General features: G+C 30.7%; 1 protein-coding gene across 1 annotated transcript in view; it reads right to left on the bottom strand.

Annotated features, from left to right (window-relative positions):
- LOC142318773 (carboxylesterase 4A-like) overlaps positions 1–25,168 on the bottom strand; it is a 155,885-nt gene that overhangs the window by 6,862 nt on the left and 123,855 nt on the right. The window contains exons 6-10 of the mRNA XM_075355230.1: positions 22,505–22,694; positions 15,041–15,133; positions 10,638–10,741; positions 9,899–10,049; positions 785–905 (exon numbers count right to left, since the gene is read on the bottom strand). Coding sequence (XP_075211345.1) covers positions 785–905; positions 9,899–10,049; positions 10,638–10,741; positions 15,041–15,133; positions 22,505–22,694 — 659 coding nt within the window. The remainder of the gene's footprint in view (positions 1–784; positions 906–9,898; positions 10,050–10,637; positions 10,742–15,040; positions 15,134–22,504; positions 22,695–25,168) is intronic.

Genomic DNA, 25,168 nt, shown 5'->3' on the forward strand with positions numbered 1-25,168 from the left:
CATGAGTATAATAGCCGCCACATAACGGTGAGCTTGGAAGATCAGTCTACACATTACTGCTATACTATTGTTCTCTGAAACATTGGCACACCATGATTAGTCATTTCTTAGTACCATAAACATGATGCATGATACACTGAGTAGTAATTGGCACCAGTCCAAGCTTGTTGTTACTTTGCGACAAGTGTACATTGAAGTAAGTTTGCAGATAATCTAACAAAGAAGGGAATAGTAATTACTTCGTAGCAACTGCAAAATTATCTTCCTGTTCTATAAAGAAAAATATTAATAAAGTTTGAAAAGAAAATTATGAACATCTGATTGCATAAACTAAGGTAAAGAAATGGATTATGTTATTAGAAAATAAGAGGACACTTCATCCTAGACATCTATAAAGGAAGAGAAGATGGCAACATTCAGAAAAACTACTGGTCATAAATTTTGTGGAGAACACTAACGTAAAATTGTTACTAACCTTCTCCAAATAAGAAATGTGTAGTCAAAAAGGGACCACCATGAACTGGGATCATAAGAAAATTTATAATGTTAATAAGTTAGAGAAATAAATCTAATGGACTGTATTAAGCTGACTGAGTAATAGTCATATATTAAATAAATATTTTTGTTATAATCTAATTGAGTTTGTTATTTACCTTGAGTCTAGAATGATTTTATTTTTTAATTTGTATATTTTAATAAAAATGAGGTAGTCAGAAGTTATATATAATGAAAAAGAAAAAATAAATATAATAGAGAATAAATATCTTTATTACTTGTTACTCACCCTGTTCTAGCAAAACTAGTCCATAACTTTACTACTGTTTTTGCAATTTCTGCCTCATCATTACTTAGATTTCCTTTTGAGTCAGGAAATAAGTAGATTAAATCATCTGAATGAGCAACTCCTAAAAATTTAAATAGAAAGGTATAATTAAATGTTAAGTATTTATCTGTATTTCTAAATTTGAAATTTTTTAAAAGTAATACATTTATATATTAACCTGAAAAATAAGCCCATTTATAGATCAGTGTTGCATGATTGTTTTTGAAATTTCTTTCAGTAAAGAGGAGGAATCTTTATAAAAGATAATTATCATGTACTAACTGACTTTTTCCATCCAAACACTTTTGCAGAGGTCTTTGTTTCATCAGAACATATAATATTATATACATAAGATAAAAAAAATGCTATCTTGAAGAATAAAAATGTAGAGTAGAGAGGTATGTCAATCGATGCTACAAACTTATTTCATTGACTGAGATAATGATATAAAAAAAAAGAAGCAGTAAGTATGATAATTAGTTTTTATAAATAATTATATTCTGCCACTAGGGTGTAATTTGTTTAGACTTTACTACAAATGTACCTTGTTACTCTTTTTGAAATATCTATTTATAGAAAAGTACAGGTGCATTTTTATATTATCATATGGAAGTAAATGTAAAAGTAGCTTCTGTAATTAGTCAGAACAATTTAAAAACATCATTAAGCACCCAAACTGTTTATTGGATTTATAAAAGAGCAGGAGCTTACATTTAATTGCTTAATGAGCACTTAATAAAGCTTCTTTCCACTGTACATTAAAATATTGTTTGTCAGGCTATTTGACATTGAATTTTTTTTTTACAGTAATATTACTTTTTGTGAGATGTCTCCCAATAATCTACTGCTAAGTTGTACTGCAGTTGTACGACTTTCCCATTCCATGGCTTTTTCTGATATACAACTTAATTAAAAATATTTATCATTTTATTTAAAATTTATTATTATTTGTATATTTAATTCAATGATTCTAACTAAACGCACGCGTATACTGTATTTCATTCACGCAGATGTGGTGGTACTAGCGGCTACTTTAAATACCTTTTACACTTACGTAATATTTATTTATTTAATTCTATTTCCCACGTATGATGTCACAACATAGCAGACGATTACATCAGTGTACACTAGCGCTACTTGTTGTGAGAGGGAGAACTATTGAAGCAGCCACTAGTTAATATAGATCATTTTTTGGGGGGTGAGGTTGCGATTTTCCTAATAATTATTTTTGCAAAAATTATTTTTTAATTGTTAACAAATGTGCCTAAGAAAAATAAGAATTAATTAGGTGAACTGTTGAGATACTAAGACCTTGCTCTACAGCCTCACCCCCTTGACCTTTTAACTTCAAAATTTAATGTCATCTATGCCCCATATATAGAAGTAATCTGACCAGGTTTGGTCAAAATCAGTTCAGTACTAATGCAGTCCAAGACCAAACAGACACACACACATATAAATATCTGGGAAATTTCCATTCAGTTTTTTTGGGTTCCTTAGGTGTCAAAACATACAACTAGATCAACCTATGCATCTTCCCAAATCAGCTGATTTGGAAGTTGAGAGTTCCAGCGTTCAAGTCCTAGTAAAGTCAGTTATTTTTACACAGATTTGAATACTAGATCGTGGATACCGGTGTTCTTTGGTAGTTGGGTTTCGATTAACCACACATCTCAGGAATGGTCGAACTGATTCTGTACAAGACTACACTCATACATATCATCCTCTGAAGTATTGACACCACATGACTTCCTTGTACGCCTATTAAATTAATACGCATTTTTAAAAGTACAAAAAAAATTTCTTTCGCTAATAACTTCTGAATTTAACTTTTAATTTTTTTTTCAATTGTTATAAATTATTTATTGTAAAAACGTTTTATCACTGGTTAATAATTATTAATAAATCTATATATTTAAATTAAAAAAATACAACTTAAAAAAAGGAAATGAAGGTGAATTCGAATCGATGTGCCCCCTTATGATCTCCTAGTAAAATCACAATACTTCCATTACTTCGTATAATGAAGTAAAAATTTAAAACTCTTTATTTTAAAATACTACCCATATATAGACAACCCATATAATATTTGAGCCAAATTTGTAGAAAATAGGTTCGGTCTATCATGAGATATAAGGTCAAAAGCAGTGCAAAACACATATAATAGCAAAACACTTCATACACAATTTTTGGCACATCATATTTTCCCCTTTAATACAGCTATTCGCCATGAAAGTAAATGATGAAAATCCTCAATCAACTCGAATGGTTTTTTTATGTTCCAGCCTCACTCACGACCGAATGGAATTATTCTGTGATTTTGTTTTTTTAATTTCTTAATTATGTAATAAATTTTTAAAATTTCTTTTAGATAACATCAGTGTAAAATTGAAGACATTGTATACAAAGGAGGCGTGTATAAAATTTCAAAACCCTGTGGAAAAAATACCACTAATTTTGTTTATAAATAACTAGAAAAGTAAACAAAAAAACAAATCCGAAGAAGAAGATGTAACAAACAAAAATTCACGACGATGAAAACTTAAACAAAATGGATCATTTGATACGTTAAAAAAATATTTTAATTGGATTACTAAATAAAATAAAAATGACAACCGTTCAAGGCATTTGTAAACATAATATTACAAAACTAGATTAATACAGTTTACCATCTATAACAAAAAAAGTCTTTCTCATGTACGAAGATATAATGTTGGTATATATTTTTTATTGATACAAACAAATAGAAACAGAGAGAAATATATCTAAAAGTGATAAATAAACATTTATACTGGGTGTTTGTTTTAGAGTGATAGAACTTTGAATTGAAATAAAACACATGAAAAGGTAAGTTTGAAGACAATTTTGTTTTTATCTCAAAGATAACTTTTCCGTTTAATTTGTCAAAATAATTACACTACGAGCTTAGATTAACCTGACCACTCCAAATTTGAACCAACCTTCAAGTAATGGGGGACCTATTTTGTTAATAAGAAGAGTTATATTTGGTTCCAAAGCATCAATTGTTGTTGGTTTATCAGCATAAACCAGAGGAAAACATCTCCAAAGAAAATAATCCACTGGTGTTAAGTCACATGATCTTGGAGGACAATTCACTAGAACATTACGTGAAACAATTTGGTCGCAAAATTGTTTAAATTAATGGAATGTTTCAGTAGCAGTATCTGGTTTGGATAATTCGGATCTTCTTCATCACTATCACTGACAACACCGATATTTTCATCTGTACATACAGGTCTTGTTGGTTTTTCATGGAGTAGAGTGAATGTTTTTCAAAAATTATTAACATTCGGACGACTAAGTTGTTCTGATGGATGATTACGTGCACCATAAAAAATAAAAGTTGTTGCGGCATCAGTTTTTCCATGATAATTTTCCAATGCTCAATATTACAAAAATTCACGAATAAAGAAGTGAAGAGTAACACAGAAATGGGTGAACAACATGGTTATTGTGGGATGGGATAAAGTGAGGTGGGGTGGAGGGCCCCCACCTCTAAAAATTTACAATAATTCAGAAATAAAGAAGTGTAGAGTAAAACAGAAATGGATGAACAATATAAATATTGGTGGGGTGGAGGGCCCCACCTCTAAAAATTTACAATATTTCAGAAATAATGAAGGGAAGAGTATAACAGAAATGGATGAACAATATAGTTGTTGTTGGGATAAGATAAAGTGAGGTGGGGTGGAGGGCCCCTATCTCTAAAAATTTGCAATAATGAAGGGAAGAGTACAACAAAAATGGATGAACAATATAAAACTAATGTAAAAAACTTAAGGAGACTAAAACCCAAAGGAAAAAATTATTAAACGGAAAGAAACCAGTTAACACTAATAATGTAAGAAGAAAGCTATTTAAGTAAAAAAGAAATAAAATCATAATGATAGTGGAGGGCCACCGTGCCGAAAATTCAAGATCTTAATGAATTATTTTTTAAGTAACTAATGAAATTGGAGACATTTATTCGAAATGGTGACATTATTTGTATTGAAAATATTTTACTTTTTAATAAAATTTTTAATATCTTCTAAATTTTTTCAGTTAATTTACTTTTATAAACCCAATATATTTAATAAAGAGAAAAATATTTATAGAAATTTGATTATTCTTAATTTTTTAAAAAATCACCTTAAATATTGAACCAAACGTTTAAACATCAGGGTTTAATTTCTTAAGATTTTTATTTTGTTGGTACATCATTAATCTTCGACAGACTGAAAGTTTTCAAACTAATTTCACTAAAATTTCATCCATTTTTTTTCCATATCTTGTTTTTAAATGCGTAAATATCATTTCAGTTATTTTATATTACAAGTGTATGGAGTCTCCCCGAGATCCGTTTTTAAGTACTACTTTTATGTGAATAATACACTGTAGTTATAAACAAAATATTTACACAGAAACAAGACTAGTCTAAAAAGGTTGAATCGGTTAATTAAAAACACTTAAGAAAACATTTCTGCACTGTTCTAAGAAAACACTTTTACTGTTCAAAAGAAAGGTTTTAAAACCTAGAGAAACAAGAAATCAGACTTGTAAATTGTAAATACATTTAAAGAAATAAAAAACCAATCAATAAATTAATGTAAAATTTATTGCCTGTATTTCTTTATAATATTGACAAATTATTTTGATTTATTTAAATAATACATTTATTCCAAAAAAAACATTGCCATCTAAGATTTTTTAGGATTTTTGGTAAGTATAACAAAGATGAAAGGTAGATATGAAATGGATTTCATGTTGGTTATTCATCTTGGTCTTAGTCTATAGTGGGTTCTATATTTTTGTAGAGATTAAAATTGAGATATAATATATTATTATAAATTAATAAATAATAATTGACCTTAATTTAAAATAATTTATATTATTATTATTATAATTATATTTTATATACGAGGTCTTTAAATAAAGTAATGAGACTGATTCAAAAAACTTTTTTAAACAATCCAATTATACATGGATTCTATCACCTTCGAAATAGTTATCTTTGGTAGCCACGCAACGCTTCAAACAGGTTTCCCCCTCTTCATAGCAGTGTTGGAACTCAGAAACCGGAATGTCCTTCACGTGGTCGGTTACATTTTTTAAAACATTTTCTACTGTTACAAAATTGTGTCCTTCAAGTCAGGTGGTTGGGGAATTACAGGAATGTTTTTCTGTGCCAAAAACTAATTACTTGAGACTGCAGCGTGTCCAGGTGTGCATTGTCTTGATGCAGCATCCAGTTATCTTTGATGGCTGGTCTCACGCGGGCAACTCTTTTCCACAGCCTTTCAATAATTTCTCGGTAAACATATTGATTTACAGTCTGTCCTGTAGACAAAAACTCCTTATGGACAATGACATTACTATCAAAGAAAGAAATTAGCACGGTTTTGATTTGCTCATTTTTGCTTTTTTGGGACGTGGTGAGTTTGAAGGGTGCCACTCCTTGTTCTGGCGTTTTGTTTCTGGGTGGTACTCAAATATTCAAGAATCATCACCAGTAATAACATTTTTTTTTAGAAAATCAGGATCAGTTTCAATTCGCCCTAGAAACTCACGGCACACTTCCACTCTGTTGTTTTTCTGTTCAACAGTGTGGTTTTTTGGGATCAATTTTGCCCGAAATGCAATCATTCTGACAGTTAATCACCGGTCGTACCGTATCAAGTCTCTGATTCGCTCAACATTGCCGTTACTTTCTGATTTTAACGGTCTTCCAGAGCGTGAATCGTCCGCAACTGATTCCCGGCCATATGAAAATGCTTTAAACCATCTAAAAACTTGGGCTCGTGATAGAGCGTCATCTCCATACACCCTTTTCAATTTTGAAAAAGTTTTAGTAGCATTCTCACCGATTTTAATACAAAACTTGTTTGCACAACGTTGCTCATTTAGTTTCACTCATTTTTGCAACGCACAACAAAAACTCGTTTCATGAAAAGTTAGTTTACGTCCACGTGACAACAAAAGACTAAAAATATTAATACCTAATATAAATCAGCTGTTCATATAACCATATGTTTACTACTAACTTTACGGTGTTGTCACTTTGGCTGCCAAAAAAAAAAAAAAAAAAAAAAAATAGTCGCTACTTTATTTACAGTCTTTGTAACTATATATCTATAATATAATTTATAAATAATAATTGGTACTTATATATAAGCCCATCAACCGTAACTTTGAAAATACTTCAAAGTTACCGGATCGTTAACATCTTCCCAAATCAGCTGATTTGGAAGCCCAGATTTCCAGCGTTCAAGTCCTGGTAAAGTCAGTTATTTTTACACGGATTTGAATACTATATGGTGGATACCGGTGTTCTTTGGTGGTTGGGTTCCAATTAACCACACATCTCAGGAATTGTCGAACTGAATCTGTACAAAACTACACTCATACATATCATCCCCTGAAGTATTATCTGAAAGGTAACTACCGGAGGCTAAACAGGTGCCGCGACCTTCTAGGGCGAATTGAAACTGAACCTGATTTTCTAAAAAAATGTTATTACTGGTGATGAATCTTGGATATTTGAGTACGACCCATAAACAAAACGCCAGAGCAAGAGCAAGGAGTGGCACACTTCAAACTCACCACGTCCCAAAAAAAGCAAAAATGAGCAAATCAAAACCATGCTAATTTGTTTCTTCGATAGCAATGACATTTTCCATAAGGAGTTTTTGCTTATAGGACAGATTGTAAATCACCGAGAAATTCTTGAAAGACTGCGGAAAAGAGTTGTCCGCGTAAGACTGGCTATCAGAGACAACTGGAAACTGGATGCTGCATCATTATAATGCACCTTGTCACACTGCACTCTCAATGAGTTTTTGGCAAAGAAAAACATTCCTGTAGTTTCTCAACCATCTTATTCACCTGACTGAGTCCCTGCGACTCAAGTTCTTTCTTATGCTCCCGGCTTTAATAAACAAAAGGAAACTATTTTGGACAGTAGAAAACATTAAAAAAAAAATGTAACCGACTGGAGGATATTCCGGTTCCTGAGTTCGAACACCGCTATGAAGAGAGGGAAAACCATTTGAAGCGTTGCCTGGCTTCCCAAAGAAACTATTTTGAGGGTGATAGAGTCCATGTATAACTGGATTGTAAATACAAAGTTTTTCTGAATCAGTCTCATTATTTTATTTACAGTCCTCATAGGTCTGGAAACGCTTTATTTTCGAATTAGTTTTCGAGCTAGCAAAATATTTTGCTCGGATTTCAGCTCTTGTAATAAAAAGAAACCCTACTGTAATTTTTGGGACCCAAATTAAGAATAGATTTATGATTTCTTATGAAAGTTTAGTTGTGAGATAGAATAAAACAGCTCCCATACTGTACATCTAGTAGTTTTTAAGATATTCGACGTAAAACATAAAATTCTGTAAACAAGTTTTTTCGGTTTGTAGTACAATAGCTTTGTTAAATGACTAATAAATTAGAAGGATTTAGTAGCCGAACTTGTATACAATTTAATTCTGAGAAATTTAACGTAAATACAGACCATAAAAGCTTTTAAAAATCTGTTTTTAATTAAATCAAAACACGAAAATTTTACTGAAAATCGTATTATTCTTTCTGTACCTAATAAACATTCTTTTTAAAAACTAAAACGTTTTCTTCGGTGTATCAGCATTTACAAACGAAACGATTGTTTCTAACATGTTTTTTTTTCTGTTGAACGCAAAGTAATTCATCGTGTTAATAATAAAAAAAAAACCTTTGGATTTCATGAGAAATACAGTATGAATAGTTACAGTCTGTTTATAAAAATTAAATTATCTCAGTATTAAGGGCCATAGATTTCAAATATTTTCTTCTTTTCTTATCACCCAACTCAGCAGAAGTTAATTATTTTAGTAAAAAAAAAAATTTAGTACAAAATGAGATCTTTGAAAGATTTTAATATAAGGTATTAATTCTATTTGTAATAAAATAAACACAGCCACTTACATTATTAAGCATGATTTGGTTTACATGATTGCATTATTTTACATGATTTGGTTTATTATTACCTTTGATTATTGCATTCAAGCATAAAGAATTACATTGTATTCCAAATTTATGCGGAGATTTTGTTCAACAAAAGTATTTCTTGAGAGCTATTAAAAAAAGGCCTTGTTTATAATGCTGAAGGATGTTTTGAAACTGTATTTAACATCACTGTAATGATGTATCATTTATAAAATAATTCTCTATTAGGAAGGAAAATAACAGTAGAACCTTATTTTTAATGGTAGTTATTGTGAACATAATAGACAATAGTTTATTCTTTTCAACAGATTCCCTTAGAGTTCAAAGTGAAGAATTTTCTGTGTAGCTTTTTGCTGTGAAAAAAGTTACGGTGACATATTTAATGACTGATTTATCTTCTCTTTCTGTCTCTCTCATTTGTAATAATAAAGGGAATTAATTATTGCAACTGACAAAATTGTATTTTAACTGAACCATTATGAATAGTAATTGTCTCTAGGTTTTAATCTATACTGTTTACAATTTTTTTGTAATATTTTATTTAATTAGGAATTTTTTTTGACCTTGCTATGATCCTTTATACAAAATAATTTGTTTTTTGTTGTTATTAAATGAAAGATCTGCAAAACACATAACACATTTATGTTTAATAATTTCAAGATTCTAGTGTGTTCTCATTTTACAATTAGAAAAAACACTAGTGCATTAGTTTTTTCTATATCTAAACAAAATAAATGTATTAGTAAAAAAAATTTGTTTTTTAATTTTAAAACTCCCATTGTTTAATATTTTCAACATTATATCTTTAATTATCTTCTAGTCTTCAATAAGATATTAAATTGAACCAGCTACAACTTGTTGCTTCCCATTACCTTCTCAACATTTTAAGCTGTATTATTTTGGAATGCAGAGCAAATATAAAGTGAGAACAAAATGCATATAGCTTAAGCTGTATTTAATTACAGCTCATAAGATCTCTAAAGTTAAGCGACCCTGTTTGTCCAGTTTTCTTTTAGACTGATAACTGGAAGATTTTTCTATCATGTGGCTGTTGGCTACTATAAAAATTAAAAATAAAAGAGAAAAAAGTACCTCCTTGAAAAGGATAATTGACGTCTTCTCCGTAACCAAATTTTGTAAGATTTCCTTTATAATTAAATGAATAAAGATAACTCGATTGTTTATCATAATTTTGCCTAATCTGTTGTAATGTGCAAGCCTTTAGCAGTGTGATTCCGCATATCTATAAAACAAAAGCAGAGCAAAACAGAAAAAATGATGTAGTTATGATACGGTTATAAATAGAAACAATCATTTATGAAACTTGGCATTTTTCTATAAAAAAATTAATTTTATTTATTAAGAAAAATTAATAATATATTACTATGATGGACTCCATCTAGTAAACTAAATTAAGATCATTTGTAGTAATGCACAAAACAGTTAAAATACAAACTGATAAAAATTATTGTAGAATACATAAGCCTTATTAGTTCATGAATTAATGTTTCTGTTTTAAGTGCAATTATTATACTTTCATAATAAATAACTAAACTGAAGCAATTTATTTTTTGCCAGTTTCTTTAGCAAATTGTGTAATTTACTTAAAACCTTTTCAAAATGACATCAAAAAAAAGTTATCTGTATGAATATAAAAAAAAGTATGAAAAGAAAAGTGTAATAAGTATAAATAATAGTCAGAACTTGTTTTTACTAATTATGAATGCATAAATTTCACCTTAGAAAAATGATAATAATTTAGGATATGAATGAGTAATTGCAAAATGTTGTTAGTTTTTTTTTTTTTTTTATTATTTTTATTATTACTTACATCAATAAGTCCAGGAGTCATAGCAGTAAAATTCCCAATCTCATCTTCCTTGAAAAATTTTTCTTCAAAAACATCTGTTATTGCACCTGTTGTATCGACAATACCTGATGGCATATATTTAAAAGAACTGTATTAAAAGGAAATGCAAGAAATGAGAGTGGATAAAATTGCACATTTGAAAAAATAAGGTAGGAATAAGGAGTATTAAATAAACTCCAGGATTACAGATTTGAAGAGGGTAAGAAATGTTTTCATACCTCAATGCAGGAATTGGCACCATTGGAAGAATAGATAAATAGATTATTACTAAGTAGGGAAAAGTAAAGAAATTTCTCCAGAAATGTCAAAATGTACTATGTATTATTTTCCTAGAAAAAGGGTAATCTCTGAGTTCAAGCAGAGGAGTTTTGAAATAAATAGTGGGAAAAAAAAGAAGAGATAGGATGAGGGAATGTGACAATATGCATTGAATGTAAGTAGTACAAGTTCTGTTAGCTACCGCAAGGTAGCACCATAGGTATTAACAACAAACCTAGACAATATTGTGATGTGTATTGATCACATGATGTTTGTAGTATTGCTGGTAAACATGTTTTCCCAAGAGCAATGAGTTTTCATTGTTGAACATTATTTTTCCAGTCTTTCTTATGCATGTGTTATAAACAAATTTCATGGGAGGTATTCGGATGTGGCAGTGCCTAACAATTAAATCACAAGAAAATTAATCACCTGTTTTAGAGAATCCAGACAAGAAGAGATGCATGAGACCGACCATTTTGACTGATGTTGAACTGGCTGAGGTTAAAAATGTGATGCAACTTTCACCTACAAAACGCTTGAGAAGACTATCAGCGCACTCTCAGATTTCATATGGAAGTGCTCAGAAAGCGATGAAGCAGTTAAACTTTCTTGCATATCACGTTCGCAGTGTTCAGGAATTGAAGAAGCCGGATAAAGAAAAGCGCGTAGTGTACTGTATATGGTTTTAGTTATTTGTTGACAACCATGGAATGCAGAGCTTGACTTTGTCTTCACTGATAAGGCGTGGTTTCACCTTAGTGGGTATGTGAACAGTCAGAACATTAGAATTTGGTCAACTGAAAATCCACATGTGTTACATGAAAACCCCTTACACTCTCAGAAAATGGTAGTGTGGTTTGCTGTATTACATCGTCGAGTAGTAGGCCCCATTTTCTTTGAAACTACAGTTAACGGTGTTTTATACCATAACGTCATTACACAGTTTATTGCACTTCTTGAAGATGATTAATGTGGTTGTTGGATCCAGCAGAACAGTGGCAGCTCACATATATGCACTGTGGAACTGCAGCACCGCCCATTTTCACTTAATATTATCAATAACATTTAATATAATGAGTCCTTTTTTTTCTTTAATTTGTACAATATATAATCCTTAAGCTTAATGTCGGTAGCCATCCCCCAGTTTATTAGAAAAATGCAAAATTCTTTGTGTGGAACTGTGCGCTTCACAGTTCCAGCAGCATAGTGTTTGGCTACTGTGTTCATGTGCACATAGGAAGCTGCATGGGAGAGAGAGCTCTGTCGCTCCAGTAGTGCCAACCATTACATGCTGGTGGAAGGTATTTTGTTTTTACTCCACATGTATATGGAACGTTCCTTGTTCGTTCCCTTTTCTAGTTTAATCAGTGGAAGGGATATGAAAGCGGTTTAGTTGTTTTTTCAGTAGCAATCAGAAGATTGTGGGAAGCAAGGGCCATTTGATTGCCAAATCTGTCCAAAACCACGCTGGAAGGGCGAAAGAGAGATAATTAATGAAAACTAATTATGTATTTGTTTCTGTGTACATAGAAATTTAAATTAAGCACCATTGGACTGTGATGTTTTTAACCAGACATTTTATTAAGTTATTATCTAATAACGCTAAAAGGTTTCTGTATTGACATTTTATTATTTATTTGGTAAACTGAATATGGTTTTTTAAGCAAAGTGTGCTTAAAAACTGTGTACCATATTCTTGAATGTGATAAAGTGTAGAATTAGATTATTATCCTGCTTCTAGCTATTCTATTTGTAGGCGCAGAGAAAAATTTTCTGAAGCAGCATCCCCACTAATTTTATCTATGAGCTGCCACATCTAATAAACCATGCATTTCTTGCATGAGTTTTTTGGCAAGCATAGAAAGTGGGGGCCACAACTAAAGGATTATGGCCCCTACGTTCGCCTGATTTGATGTCCCCAGATTTCTTCCTGTGGGGTTATCTTAAAGGAAAGGTCTATAAAAACAGGCCACACACACTGGAGGAACTAAAGATGAACATAACATCAGTATACACGTGCTCCACAAAGTGGCTTCAAACATGGTAAAAAGAGTTCGTACATGCATTACTGAACAGGACAGCTATTTTGAGAATATGTAGTGAAAATAAATCTTTAAATATTACTTAATGTCTTTTTTTTTTTATTACTTTAATGTGTGTGACTTTTGGATCTTTCTGTAGTAGAAGGTTGCAAAGTTCGCGATTAACCCCCAAATCTATTGGCCTGATATAATCCACTGGTAAGAACCAGGTATATATATTTATATATAGCTAAATAATTTGTTATATTGATTAATATTATTTCAATAACATTTTTTAAATATTCTTTTAAGTCATGACATTATTGTATCATGTATTACACTCATATTTAAATGTTTTTATTAAAATTCAGCTGATAATCTTTTTTAATGTTAATCTATTCTGTGTGTTCTTATGAATAATATAAATTGTAGAAATATAATGAATTAACAACAGTGCAGGTATTTAATTAACTTATATTCAAACTTCAAAAATATATATATACATTTTATTTATTTGTAATTGTAAAACTTTAGTAATTTAATTCAGTAAAACTGCATTATTTCTTTCTCTTTTTTTAGGAATATTTACATGAACTAGTGTTTAAGCTGTTCTTGTAAAAGTTTTGTAATACCAATTTCAAAATTTTTCTTTTGTCTTGAAGGTCAAGTGTCTCTTTTCTACTCAATTGTATTGATATAACTATCTCTAATTACTATTCAATTCTGTTTTTTTGTTTTACTTTTGATTAATGTCTTCTTTAAGATATGTACACACAAGTTTGTAATCTATGCTCTAGATTAGAATTTTGTATTTTCTTACCAGCAATACCCAGAAATTATCATTAAATAGTATGGCAAATTCAAGTAGTGATTTTACTATAAATAGATAATTCCATAAATAATGCAATGTATCTCTAAAATAATGATGCAGTTTTAAATATAGCTTTGAAAGTGAAAATGATGGAGATAAAAAGTGAGATGGAGATAAAATTTAGGGGAAAATTTTTAACCTTTTATCATATAGTTCAATATGACTCCATGATTAGCTTGGCACACTTGATTACAGTTTTTCCATACTTTCCCAAGAAAATTAGGAGTGACATTGCAGTTTTCTCTGCTGTTTCATTAGTGGTGGGTATGATATATATTTTTTACTTTAGAACCCTGTGAAAGTAAAAGTCTAGGGGAGTTAGATCAGGGAACAAGTCTATTACTTCCATCTATCTCTTCTAATCCATTATTCCTAGTTAAATCAAAACTCTGTTTGAACAGTTTATTTTGTTAATCCTGAGTTCATGAATATATTTTCTGACCGTACAAAAATAGTTTTTTCCACTGCTTTTTTCACAAAGAAATGGCCAATAACAAATGCACTAGACTTATTGTTTCTTTCAACTGCTTTTACTTGAGATGATGTTGTTTTGATTTGGAAGGTCTTTATTCATGGAAAATACATGACAGTATTTTCTTTGTATCAGAGCCACTCAATTAAATCTTATTATCCATGACTTATATTTCACCTTTGTCTCTATGATCACCATCTTGATTGTTATGAATGTATTAATGTAGTGTTAATACCTTTCCATGCAGGATTATTCTTCCATTCAAAATGTAAAATCTTTCGATTTAATTTGATGTTTTTTCACATTTATCAGTTTTTTTTTTTTTGTTAAATGTTACATTAATTTAAAATTATATTATGATTTGAGGCAAAAATGCAGAATAATGGAGTGAATGGCTTTTCTGAATTCTTTTCTAAAAGCAATAAGGAAGCTACATACATGTTTGATATCATGAAGTTACATATTTTTTATTATAAATGCCAAAATAATAGAGTATTTTATCTATGAAAAAAAAAAATTATGTTATATTGCTTTGCATAATTTATATATCCTTAATGAAATATTAATTTAACATACAGTAAGATCCTTATTGTTGAAAAGCTATTACTAAACAAACTTATTGCAGTACATCAGTTACACACTACCAATATTCTTCGATGTATTGAACATTGCCAGTGGTTTTTGGATTTTATGTATGAAAGCATTTATTTTAGTTTTATTTTACATTTAATTTACATACCACTAAATTGTAGAGTTGCTTTTATGAATTCTTTACTTAAATAATTGGTGTCATTTGTTACATTGTTTCGTTCTAGAATGAAGTCATAGATGTCTGAAACAAATTTAAGATTGTACATTATATAATAAAATACATTTTCTGTTAAATTATCACCACTTTTAAATATAAAAAATTCTAAAAAATAAAAAGTAGGAAAAATTACAGTTACTGTTGGGGTAAATTTTGAAACTTATGTGTAACATGAATTCTATACATTACTTACTCTACCCTAACCTGAACTTTTGAAATTTTAAAATTGTATGTATTAAACATGTAGCAAAGTTGAAACTCATTTACATATTCACAACAGATTTTGATTTTTATCTGATGTGGTTTAATTCTATAATAATTATTACAGAAAAATTGTTTTTCCAAATTAAATATAAACGTGTACAGTAAGTAACTGATCATAATAAAAAATAGAAGATTAATTTCATGTATCAATTGCAGTAATTTTGATATCAAAATTTGTATTAATGAGAAATTATGAATATCTGACTTGAATCATAATCATTTCTATAATATTGGGTGTCGCAAATATAACTGCATCAGCACAAAAAGCATTTATATCTCGATCAATAAAATACAGCTTAACTTGATTTTATATATTGTCATCAGTGAAACTGACACCTGATTTCCGTATGTCATTTTAGCTATACTTTTCATTTTTTTCTTAACCGTTGAAGCTTTTGTTTCTAGACAATAGTTTTAATGCTTAAAGCTTGCATTTTGGTTGAAAATGTGTTTGTTGTGATGGTGAGCACCCAAAATACATGAAGGAAATTTTTTTAACAAAAGTTTCCAGACAGTGATGTTCCACATCATAATGCTATCTGAAACTCTACCGGTAAATTTTGAGAAACCAGATCTGACAAGGAAGTGTACCAGATTCAAAAGATTATTTACCCTAACAGAGAAAAAGTCTGTTTATATTTCTGATTGCATAGCTCATAGTTGACAAAGATCTATCAAAAAACTTGCATACAAGCAGAATCAAAAGGAGTTATGTGTTCAAAGCACTAAATAAACATTTAAAGCCACTTCTAAACAAAATAATTGCAGTATATCAGTTATACAATATCGATTCTCTTAAATGTTTTGAATATTGCTTGTGGTTTTTTGATTTTATAAATGAAAAAGATGTTCTTGATATAACATTTTTTCTAATGATATGTGGTTTCATTTATCGGATCATGTCAACAGTTGAGTGTGGTCTGTAAATAATACTCATGAGGTCTGGAAATGACCATCCCATGACAAAAAATTTCAGTTTGTTGTGGATTATAGAATAACTGAGTAATCATTCAGTTTTTACAGAACTCAGTAAACTCAGAATGTTATTGCGGTGAAATTATTTATCCTTTCATTGGCTGGACTAAACGAAGAAGAAATTGCCGGAGCCTACCTCCTAGAATTTTCAAATTTGTTTAGGCATCCCTTGAGGTAAATAGAAGCCATACTGGCATCTGGAAATTAAAATTCACTGCAGTAAGGTTTTCCATTTCTATCATTGTTATTTGAATGTAATAAATTTAATGTTTGTAAATAATGATGCACAGATCATTTGGGACAATCTGTATTTTCTTTGTATCATTCAGTTTTCAGGATGCTATTTTCTGATAGATTAGATTATATGGGTGCTTTCAGATTGTAAATAATTCTGTTTAATGTCTTACTCAGGACTAGAAAGTGTTAAAATTATACAGTTTTACTGAGTGTGGTAACATTGCATCTGTATTACCAAATCAGATTATTTAATATTATTGCATTTTTGAACTGATATCAGAAACAAATAATATAAGCCACTCAAATTCAATTCTTCTAAAACTATTTTTGTTAATATTGTAAGGCATGATATTATGGTCTTTACAGATTATACAACTGTGTCTGCATTGTATATATTATATACAATATTATATATATATATTATATATATAATATCTGTAAAGACCATAATTTAAAAATGGTGACTGAGGATATGTTTTTGGAGACCCAATCTTATACATTTTGAAAAAAAAATCGACACACTTCAAAATGTAGTAGTAAATCAGGTTCTCCAGAGAAATGTCCCATTTCAAGATATAACCAATACTTTACTTACAACTTCACTCACTTCAGTTATTTGCAAGAGGCGGCTGATCTCCATTCTCTACTTAAAACTTTTTTGATATTCAAAATATAAAAATAGTAAATAATCTTCATCATATCGCATAATTACCCTCCTTGCAGATGATAAAATTTTATCTATATCAGAAGAATATTACTTAGTAAAATTATAAAATTATCTGTTAGTGGTTAAAAAATTCATTGGGTGGATTGTAACTAACTTTAAATTTGGATAAAACCATTTTAGTGTGCTTCTAAGGAATACTTTAGATACATCACTAAATGCATGGTTAGTATTCCCATTAAAGTAGTATTTCTGTGAAATTTTCTTTTAGGTGATAAATTGTTGTGGAATGATCAAATTGATTTCATTTGTAACAAGATTAAACCATATTGCTTTATTGTAAAGTGTCTTTGTCAACAACTAGGCCTGACATTGTTTCAAATTATTTACTATTCTTCGGCATATTGTTAACGAGGTGGATGAACCCCATTTACCGGCACCAAGGCAGTGTCAAGCTCACTAACAAGTTCAATAAGAAGTTATTAAGTGCATATGTGTACCTGCGCACTACTGATTAAACCTCCACCCCTGGCTAACCACCCCTCCTGGGAGGGGAGTAAACACCCACATACACAGTCAGACACCACTAACAATAAAGTAGCACCAAAACACACACGAGACAACCACAAGGAAAATGCCCACAAAAGACACAACAAACACATACACCAGCTCCTACATGCCCCACATCCACACAACAGCCATCAATACACACGCATCACAATACAGCTGATCAAGAAGAACACAACACAGTAACCCACCAGCCACAGCCGATCACTAAACACACACACATTCACCACACAATTTAAAGACAAGCACACCTAACAAAAAGGACACAAAACAGCACATACCAATACGGTTCTGATATTCTCTGAAGTGACAAGCACACCATCAGGCACCAAAACAGAGTGCCACAGCTTCATCACGCCAAGATGACCTCCATGTGTTCAGGAGACCCCCTAGGCACTCATCCACAGGCCTGTTTAGCCCAGAACCCTCTGGCGTCTCCTTCTTGCATGGGACTCTTCAGCTGCATGTAGCTTTCCCATAACTTTTATAGCAAAGTCCTCAATAGCTTTCCAGTCTTCCTCACCCTTCATCAGGATCTGCTGAGTTTCATCCAGTCTAAACATGCACCAGCGGCCCAGTTTGTCTAGCATTTCCCTTTGTTTTTCCTTGAAGCGCAGGCAGCAAAAACAGATGTGCTCTGGAGCCTCCACCACCTCACACTCAGGACACATGTCCAAAGAATCCAGTCCAAACCTATAAAGGTAGATCTGAAGTCGCCATGGCCTGCCAGGAATTAAGTAAGGCTATATCCCAGCAAGCCATGCAACCTTCCATACCAACCCCTCAAATCTCCTATTATTTGGCGAGTCCATCTACCCTTAATGCCGCAGTCCCATCTCTCCTGCTACTTTGCCATCAACTCATGTGTAAGCTCAATTACACGCTTCCTCTCATCAGGTGATAAATCACTCTGCTCTCTTAATCTCTTTCTTTGTGTCAACATCACATCAATGGGCATACATCCTGCCAGCACTTCTTCTGTCTCTAAGGAAATTGCCCGATAAGCAGAGATCAAATGAAGACATCCCAACACCGTAGGGGGAAGACACCCACCTTGTGACGTTACCTATCGCCACACCACTCCTTCCTTTCTCAGCCCTGAGGGGCTTTACTGAGGTCATCTTTAGACCCTCTAACTGATTACATCTCACAGTCATCAGCCAGGCCTTGGTCGGGATGCCACCGATGTAAATGCCTCAACAGACATTTGCTTCAGTAGAATAGAAATCAAATTTTGCCTTTACATAGGCCTCAAACGGACATTTTCACATCCAACCGAACATGATTCCCTCAAACTAACCGACTGACACTGCAGAAGTGTAAACCCTGCGCCTAGTCCAAATTTGATAGCACTGTTTATGACTGTTAATGCCTCAGAAAATGAACAAGTTGAAAGGTAAATCAGTGCTACACTCATACCAATCAAAATTACATCTTACACAAACGAAGACAGCACCTTCTGTGAAAGAACTCCAATTTCTCTCTATATTTGTCATACTCAGCCACTCCTGCCCAGAGCTCAGCTCCATACAATAGAGCGAAGTATGCCACTCTGACTAGCAACCTCCTACGTTGCTGAAGTAGACTGCCCCTGTTTGGAAGGTAATTTTCGATGTTGCCACCATAAATTACTCAATGGTGAAGGGAGGCGAAGGTTCTGTCTCTTCCCTGTCGTCCATCACTAACTCTTCTCCATATACGGGGGAATAGCCCCCGTATGATACCCTGCACTTCATCTGGGTCTTGGGTTACAGGTACCCTAGGTCTTAAGGTCCTCCGAACTAAGATCCTATATGGCCTCCCACACAAATCATCTTCCACCTCTGAAATGAGTTCCTTCCAGGCTCTTCGTTCAGACTTCCTCCCCCCTATAGTGTGTTGCACATATTGATCTCATTGAGTGCAGGTACACTCGAGTCATCCGCCTCTTGGTCTTATGGCATTCCATATGTTTTCTGACAATGTCCAAAATCATACCCAAAATATATTATTACATTTTACAGTTACTTGAAGAATTCAAAAAGAGTTTTCAAGATACATAAATGGGTTGTCGAATCTTAGTTGTGCCATCAAATATGGTTCATGTAGATAGTTTTTAGTAAAATTTCTAACATTTCTATGAGCAACATTTTCTATTAAAAAAAAGTAGATATTTACTCCTAAAAAAAAAAATAACAGTATTCGATTACAACGAACCAACTACTTTCACTTCGTACAGCATTATATTTTAGTCAATGAAATCTTTCAAATTAAAAATTTCCTTCTACAGAAACAGTAGATCTCTACTGATGAGTTTTTAATTAGAACTATTATTAGCAAAAAAATGAATTATTTTCATACTTTGTTAATACTCATATGTACTTAAATAACTTTTTAGCAATTAATACAACAAAATTGTTAGTTTAGTGGGTTCCAATTAAATTTATTTGTTATTTGTCCATAGTTACCACACTATTATTATATACTAATATTGATTACAGTTATTTATTTGCTTTTTGCAATGCTGCTCTCTGATCAAGGTTTTCTCATTGCTTCAATTAATCTTTCTTGGAAAATGTGAAGCAGTTCCTTTTTGTTAATGAAGTAAGAAATTAATATTTGTGATATGATTTGTATATTTTTTATTAATAATGTAAAGTACAATATTTATCTAAGTTTTAAGAATGGTTTTCACCTTGGGAAAATTTGTTTGACATCCGAAAATATATGTCACCTAATAAAAGAGTAAATCTTTTAAGCATTTTATCATATTATTCTCAAGTTCTAATCAAAAGAATTAAAACTGGACACAAAAAGAGGGATAAAACTGCACACTTTCTGAACATATTGAATTTTATGAAATTGAGGACCGGCTGAATTCCATTAGTAGAAACAGATTAGTGAAGTATACTTCATTCACAAAATTGCCATTTTATGACATAATTTCTAGTTTCAGATTACATCATAATAAGTGATTTTGTACATTTATACTGAGGTTGAACCACTTCAAATAAGTCTATTTGTCAGTAGTTGTATCATTGCAATAACATTAACATAGCCATAAAAATTAATACAAAGAAAACTGCTATGGACCCCTACTAAACACACAAAATATTTTGATATTTTGACAATAAAACTAAATTAACTGAATTAAAAACTAAAATAAAACTATACTTAAAAACTATTCATGCCTTACAATATTAACAAAAATAGTTTTAGAAGAATTGAATTTGAGTGGCTTATATTATTTGTTTCTGATATCAGTTCAAAAATGCAATAATATTAAATAATCTGATTTGGTAATACAGATGCAATGTTACCACACTCAGTAAAACTGTATAATTTTAACACTTTCTAGTCCTGAGTAAGACATTAAACAGAATTATTTACAATCTGAAAGCACCCATATAATCTAATCTATCAGAAAATAGCATCCTGAAAACTGAATGATACAAAGAAAATACAGATTGTCCCAAATGATCTGTGCATCATTATTTACAAACATTAAATTTATTACATTCAAATAACAATGATAGAAATGGAAAACCTTACTGCAGTGAATTTTAATTTCCAGATGCCAGTATGGCTTCTATTTACCTCAAGGGATGCCTAAACAAATTTGAAAATTCTAGGAAGTAGGCTCCGGCAATTTCTTCTTCGTTTAGTCCAGCCAATGAAAGGATAAATAATTTCACCGCAATAACATTCTGAGTTTACTGAGTTCTGTAAAAACTGAATGATTACTCAGTTATTCTATAATCCACAACAAACTGAAATTTTTTGTCATGGGATGGTCATTTCCAGACCTCATGAGTATTATTTATAGACCACACTCAACTGTTGACATGATCCGATAAATGAAACCACATATCATTAGAAAAAATGTTATATCAAGAACATCTTTTTCATTTATAAAATCAAAAAACCACAAATCAAATCAATAAAAAAACCACAAGCAATATTCAAAACATTTATGAGAATCGATATTGTATAACTGATATACTGTATAATATTATATATATATATATATATATATATATATATATATATATAATATTATATATCGTATATATTATATATATATACACGAGTATACCTTTTATCTGGTTCTTTTATCAAAAGATAAAAATTTAATTTTCTTTTTACACTCTGTAACATATGATATTAGTTATAGTGCAGAAGTAAAGGTTTTCTTGAGTTGTTTTGGATTGTGTTTTCTACATGACCCAGTTAGAAGCACATTTTTTTTGTGAAGAGGCCACTTCCAATTTCAAAAATTTTTATTTTGTGGCCTCCAACAATTGTGCATCAAATTCCAAACTAGTATGCATTATTACATTGTAGTGCTCTTGCAGGACTTTAATTCAATTAAAAGTTTTTAATTTGTTTTTAATAACACTAAAATTACAATAATTCAGCAAGTAAACATGATCTCTGAAAATATCACTGTATACTAAGACAAGGCAAAATTGCATTAACTTCTGGTCATGTTCTACCTCAGCAGATATCAAAAACAATAAATAGCAGTTAAATTGAGAAATTGAGATATTATAACGTAAAACAAATCTCATTCACATTGAAATTCTTTTAGTTAGAATTATACTAAAGTTACTTTATAAAACTAACAGAGTCTAATTTATATGTATGCTACCCATTAAGTCATGGAATATTTCTATGTATTTGGTGTTAGCTTAGATAACTTTACTTACTTCCAAGAAAAAAGCTGCCTTCATGTTTTGTTACACCAACCATCATAGGTACATGTCTGTATTGACCATCTCTGAACAAAATTAATGGATCTCCTTTTAAGAAAACAGGTGATCCTGAAACCTGGATGACCGCATGGTTTCCTCCATTATTACCTTTTACTGCTTGGCCCTCAGTTATTAGTACCTCTGTCTGTTGGTAAAATTATATTATTATTTTAGATAATGATTGTTATAATTGTTATTTATTGTTTCAAAAGGAAAGGAACATATAATTATAAATTACTAGCTGACCCAGTAATGCGTTGCTATTGCTAGATTTTATATATATAGATTAAATGAACACAAATGAAAGGTTGATAAAACATTAAAAAACTGAACAATATGGAACATCACAAAATTTTACCTCTCTTTTTTCCCTCTTCCAATGTTCACCCCTTTCCCTCTTTGCTTTTTCCCTTCTTCCCCTTTTTGCAAAAATATTTCTTTTCAAAATAACTAATAGATATTCTGAATAGGAGTGTAATCTGAATAGTGTGGGTCGAGATTAAATATCTCGACCCCCACCTAGCGGGTCCAAACTGATTCAGAAACCTTCATGGGTATGCGTACAACTCACGAACGTTTTATCGCAATCAGATGATTGGTATAGGAACGCATATGGAACAAACAAACATTCATTTTTATATATACATAAGATTAAAAATTGATAAATAAATAATTCTTGAATTTTATCCCAGAACATAATGTGGAAATATTATGCATGATATATTTTAAATTTCCAAATTTTTTTCCTTTGATTATTTGACTAAAGTTTATCATCTTCAGAGACTATCCCTTAAAATATGATACCGGTAATAAAACTGTAATTTTAAATTTATGGATGATGATTCTTTCTCACTTGTGCATATACAATTGTTGTATATAATGTATTACACAATTCTGTCAAATGTAATTAATTGTAACTTACTCTCACTTTCTGTAGAATAATAATTCCAGAAAGAAATTTACAATTTGAGTGCATTGGATGTAGAATTCTACAACATAATGGGAAAAGGGCTTCAAAAAAATATTTTTTGCAACCTATTTAAATTATTGAAGTTTTTCTCTATAGTTATTAATTTTAGAAATAACTTTTATTGTCCATAATTACCTGACGGACGTTTTACAAAATGTTCTTGTCTTTACTGAAATTGATGTATTACCTAATTGCTAGAGAAAAAATTTTTATTTTTTTATTTTTTATTTTTATTTTAAATTAAAATAACTAATTTACTATTTACAAAATTAAGATATGAGTAAATGGGGTGGTCTGCAGTGAAATTATCAATCTCCCGTATAGGATGCTAACATCTTCACCACTCCAACAAATATTTTAATAATTTGTCATAAGTAATGCATCTGTATATAATTTTGGTATTAGGTGCTTAGATCTATCAATTTTTGTATTTCAAATGGTCTAGGTTTATATTTATTTGTTGATTCCTTCTTCAATGGTTGTACTGCTTTCGTTATAGATTAATGAGAAATAAAGCATATGAAAGCTATAATACTTATCAGCTGGAAATACATACTTTATATTCTATATTTCTGTAGATAAGCTAGAAAATCAAATATTTATTAAGTTCTTGGTCAAAGCATTCTAACTCCCTGATATCACTGACATTATGATACAAAGATGTACAGAATGGATGATGAATTGAGGATGTTATATAACTGGCAGAAAATCACGTGTCATTATTTTTCTAGCCCCAATTTTCAGTCTTAGAACATTTTTTAATATTTATAAAGTGTTGATGATCCTTTTTATAGGTGGTAAAATAAGTTTTTGAAATTTTATATCATGATCAAATATTTTATGTAAAATATAAAATGGGAATTCTCATTAGTAAATCTAATCAACTAAATCTTTACTCAGTTCACTTGTGTACCAACTTCATTCTTTCTTTTTTTTATTACTACTTTCTCCAATTGTAAAGATGTTTTAAATTCCTCTTATGCCATCAAAAGGATATGGAACTTGCTCTTGTTCCAGGCAGTTCAAATGATTTCATAACAGTTAAGTGGTACAAAAGGAAGCCTGTTTTTTGCAGACTTCTCTATATTGCAGAAATCAGTCATCGTTTAGTGAAAGGTTTGGAAACAAGAAATTTATGATCAATAACAAAAATTTAATTTTTAGATTACATCACACTTTTCATTAATATTAAAGGTAATTTTATGTTGTGGATTTTCTTTATATTTGCTGTTACTAAATAAATATAAATGTAATTTTTGCCGATAACTGAATCAGTAGGAAGTGAAGAATTGCTTTCTTGATATTTCAAACTCTTTTAATCACAGAATAATTTTATTTACTCAAGAAACTGTTATTTGTATCATTAGTACTCCTACTGCTACATTCATAAAAATTGTTTGGTTTTGTAGGAAAATTAGTGAAGCTAGACATAGATCATTTATGAAAAAAAAAAATTCAGGATGAAAGTATATGACTCATGTGCTGTTCTGTCACTTTTAAAAATAAATTAACTTATACCACTCTTGCTTAACAGCTCATGTTAAGCATGATATCGCAATGATATTAAAAAATTTTTTGTGTGAAAATTCAAGAAAAGTGGCTGAAAAAGTTTGAGTAAAAACTAACAGATATTCCTGAACTCTGTATTC

Source organism: Lycorma delicatula, chromosome 2 (assembly GCF_047948215.1).
Source record: "Lycorma delicatula isolate Av1 chromosome 2, ASM4794821v1, whole genome shotgun sequence".
Taxonomy (NCBI): domain Eukaryota; kingdom Metazoa; phylum Arthropoda; class Insecta; order Hemiptera; family Fulgoridae; genus Lycorma; species Lycorma delicatula.